Source organism: Pan troglodytes, chromosome 15 (genome assembly GCF_028858775.2).
Source record: "Pan troglodytes isolate AG18354 chromosome 15, NHGRI_mPanTro3-v2.0_pri, whole genome shotgun sequence".
NCBI classification, from domain to species: Eukaryota; Metazoa; Chordata; class Mammalia; order Primates; family Hominidae; genus Pan; species Pan troglodytes.
The window spans coordinates 92,761,136-92,765,440 of record NC_072413.2 but is presented as its reverse complement, the minus strand read 5'-3'; the positions used below and the strand labels follow the sequence as shown (position 1 = coordinate 92,765,440).

General features: G+C 57.1%; 1 protein-coding gene across 1 annotated transcript; it reads left to right on the top strand.

Moving 5' to 3' along the window:
* Positions 1-647: 647 nt before the first annotated feature.
* GSC (goosecoid homeobox) lies at positions 648-2,170 on the top strand. Its single transcript, NM_001081486.1, has 3 exons — positions 648-1,002; positions 1,444-1,703; positions 2,012-2,170. Exons 1-3 carry the CDS (start codon positions 648-650, stop codon positions 2,168-2,170), a joined length of 774 nt encoding a protein of 257 aa, NP_001074955.1.
* Positions 2,171-4,305: the final 2,135 nt, after the last annotated feature.

Here is a 4,305-nt window from a genome sequence, read left to right as displayed (position 1 = left end):
AAAATCGTCCACAATGAATTTGAGCTACAGGCAGAGGAAATCGCACCCAATAATAGGACCCAATCTGAGAAAAAAGGGTGGGGGTGGAGAGGTCGGGCGGAGGGAGTTGTTAACTGCGGCGGCACAATGGAATTAATGAGATTAACCAAGGCAATTAGGCCGCCCGCCCAGCTCGGCCGGCCCGCGGCCCGGCTGCCGAATGGAAAAGATTAGGTTAATTTCATTAATTCGCAATCCACAATCTCTTTTCAGGCCTTGTAACCCCCTCCCCTTGGCACCTCTTCCCCTCCCCCCAACCCTCTTCCCCCACCCAAAGGAAAAGAAAGGGCCAAATCTGGTTCTGTTTGTCATCTGCATATTACCAGGAACTAAATCCAGGATGACGTCGACTCAGTATAAAACCAACAAGAGGTTCAGCTGGTCTGAGCTCCGTCCTACCCGCGGGTTGAGTTCAGCGAACGCTGCGGCTAGGGGAGGGCGGGAGGAGGGAGAGCGGACGCAGGGGGCGGGGAGGGGCGCAGGGCCGCGCGCTCGCCGGCGCTCTCTTTCGGTTTGGTCGGCGGCTGGAGGAGAGTGGACCCCCCCACTTTAAGGCTCTGTTCTCCGCGCGTTCCCGCCGCCCCCCGGTCCCGACGCGGGGCTCGGGGATGCCCGCCAGCATGTTCAGCATCGACAACATCCTAGCCGCCCGGCCGCGCTGCAAGGACTCGGTGCTGCCGGTGGCGCCCAGCGCGGCGGCTCCCGTCGTCTTCCCGGCCCTGCACGGGGACTCGCTCTACGGCGCCAGCGGCGGCGCCTCCTCGGACTATGGCGCCTTCTACCCGCGCCCCGTGGCCCCCGGCGGCGCGGGCCTCCCGGCCGCGGTCAGCGGCTCCCGCCTCGGCTACAACAACTACTTCTACGGGCAGCTGCACGTGCAGGCGGCGCCCGTGGGCCCGGCCTGCTGCGGGGCCGTGCCGCCGCTGGGCGCCCAGCAGTGCTCCTGCGTCCCGACGCCCCCAGGTAGGGTCGCGCTCGCTCCGGCCTCTGCCGCCCACTGCGGTCCTTAGCCCATGGAGCCGGTTGGTTAATTCACCTTCCTCAAACTTTGCTCCTCTTGCAAGTCCCCCCTCCGCTTTTGCCGATCGGGCGCAGGAGTTTGCAAACTTCTTGCTGCAAACTTTTGGCCAGAGTTCGCGAAAACTGGAATTCAGTGCCTGCCCGGGGAGACTGGGTTTTGTTTTGTTTTGTTTTGTTTTTAATTCTCTTACTGGCTTTGGCGGGTGTGCGGATGGATGCGCTAACGCCTCCTCCTTTTCCCTGCACCCCTGATTCCCGTGCACCCCCAATTCTCAGCATCCCCTTGCAGACGACTTCTAAGTGGAAGAGGGTCGGGGGCTGGCGGGCGTGCATGCGTGCGGTGGCGAGGGCGGGCGGCTGACCGTGCGCCCCACTCTGTCGCAGGCTACGAGGGCCCCGGCTCGGTGCTGGTGTCCCCGGTACCGCACCAGATGCTGCCCTACATGAACGTGGGCACGCTGTCGCGCACCGAGCTGCAGCTTCTCAACCAGCTGCACTGTCGGCGGAAGCGGCGGCACCGCACCATCTTCACTGACGAGCAGCTCGAAGCTCTCGAGAACCTCTTCCAGGAGACCAAGTACCCGGACGTGGGCACGCGCGAGCAGCTGGCCCGGAAAGTGCACCTCCGCGAGGAGAAAGTGGAGGTAGGCGCCGGGGCCTGCCGTGGGCGCCTAGCGGTCCTTCCCCGCGAGGTGGGGCCCCAGTCGGGTTTGCCCAGCCCTGCTTGGCTCTCCCCGCACTTTAAAAACATCCCGATGGCGGCCCGCAGGCTGCTGGAGGGCGCTTTAGGCCCAGGAAGTTGAATGAAAACGCGGAAGCGGGAGCGAGCGGCTCCCCTCCTTTTGTTGGCCTGCGCGGGGTGTCCCGCCGCCACACCAAGCTCCCCGGGTGTCCCGGGACTGGGGAAAGCGCGCCTTTGATCTGAACTGTTTTGTCCTCCGTTGCGCAACAGGTCTGGTTTAAGAACCGCCGCGCCAAATGGAGGCGGCAGAAGCGGTCCTCATCAGAGGAGTCGGAGAACGCGGAGAAGTGGAACAAGACGTCGTCGTCGAAGGCGTCACCGGAGAAGAGGGAAGAGGAAGGTAAAAGCGATTTGGACTCGGACAGCTGACGGCCGCGGGACACTTGCCCGTATTACTTACCTAACTCGAAGGACTTGCACAGACAGACGATGCTACTTTCTTGCACACGCGCTGCCTTGCGGGAGGGGGTCGAGAAAGAGGAACGAGGAGCTGTAAATAGTGTACAGAGCCGGGAGGGTCGGCGTCTGGGGTCAGGGCGCGCACAGCCCAGCAGCCCGAGGCCGCCCGCGACTAGCCCCCACCGTAGTATTTATAGTTAAATTAAGGGTGACAGTACAATAAAGTGATGGCGATGTAGACGGACCACATTCTGTATTTCATACCCCCCGCCCCACCCACCCACCACCATCAGTCTGGAGCCAAGAAAAGAAATCTATGTAGTCCGTAACCTCCGGAGGAAAAAATTGAGCAGCTCTGATCTACCAAAACAAACAACAAACAAACAAACAAGAAATGAAACTCTGGGTAACAGTGACAGCATGGGTGTCCTGGTTTAAAACGAAACCTTATGTCTAGGAAGGTTTGGAGAGTAGCATTGCTGGGCCAGAGCGGGGAGGAGGTACCATTGCAGTTGAGAGGGGCAGCCTGGGTCCCTGACTCCCCTCTGCCGAGGGCAGAAGGAGCACTTCTTCCCTCACTGATGAGGTGGGAACTAGGGGAGTCCTGGAGCTCCCACGGAGCCCACTGCTCCAAGCTGCTCAGCCCTGCTTCTGAGAAACCTAAGGCGGCGGGTCCACGGGGGAATTAGGCAGCGGGCATGCCAGCTCCCCCAGCGCTTTCCTGGAACTTCCACAGATGCTCCAGCTGCCCAGCTCCACATGCGAGTTGCCTCTTCCCCCAGGGCAAGCGTTTCTGCTCTGGCATTTCTGAGCTGTGCGCCCTAGGGCTGACCGGGACCAGGCGCTGCTCCCTGGGCATCTGGAGTGACCAGGGCCGCACGTGATGCACTCAAGGCCAGTCTTGTCTAAGAGTGCACCGCTGGTGGGGTCACTTCTAGGTGGCAGTACCGACACCTCCTGCTTCTTCCCCAGACTGTCTTCCCTCTGCACCAGCTGGGCGGAGAAGGGAGCTCCCGGGAACACGCCCAGAGCGCTGGTGAGCAGTTTATGAACGATTGGAGAAGGCCCCCGGTGCGCATAAGCGCCTGGGCCAGGGATGAAGACAAGAGTCTGCCCTCTGTATGGTTTCCCAGGCCATCGTGGGGATGAAAGTGGAGACTAAGGGCCAGCAGGAATGGCTTTCAACTTTCTTCGGTTTACCATTTTATGGACTTAAAGCTAAGGCTTAGAGAGCTTTCCAGCTTGGCTTACGGCAACGGCCGGCTGCAGGGACTTGTTCTTTCTCTTGGGCTACCTCGGGTATTTGGTGCAAGATCCCTCCAGAGAAAGGTTGTGCATCCTGGCTTTGGGACACAGCACGTGAAAAGTAACAGTACTTTAGAAGAAGCAGTATGTTTGTTCACAGCTTGCAGATTTGCAAGGTAAAAATGACTCCTATGGTGGGTAGCGGGCAAAATGATACCTATGAAATAAGAGTGACCACCCATTACTGCCTTTTTAATAAGCGCTATCCCTAGACAAAAGAAAGAGGCAGTGTTTTGGGGGCCGGGTCTGCCTCAGGGGGCGAGATTGCCTTGGTTCTTATCCAGACTTCATTTTGTGACCTTGGGCAAGTTACTTAACCCCTATGACCCCTCGCCTTCCGTAACTAAAATAGGCATGGTCATAGTATCTGTTTCCCAGGGTGGCTGTGGACGTTAAAGGCCCCAACTTACATAGAATGGCAGCTGGCATAAGGGAATCCTTCAACACAACTTTTTTTTTTTAATATTATGATTTATATTGTGTCAGACCCAATACTTCAAGATTTATATACATTATCTTATTTTACCTTTCAAGAACTCTTAAGAGTTGGGGAATGTTTTCACCATTTTACAGATGAGGAAATTAAGGTTCTGAAAGGTTAAATGCTTTAACAACCTATAGCTTGTAAGAAATAAAGAGGAGACATCATCTTTGCCCAAGTGAGTCTTGTACCATAATTGGAAATGTTTTCATTAACAGTTCTTATGAGAAATATGCAAAGAAGCCTTTATGTTAATTTCAAATGAATTTTGCAATGGCTATTAATGTACCTCCTGCTTGGAATTTCAGGGTGGGAGGAC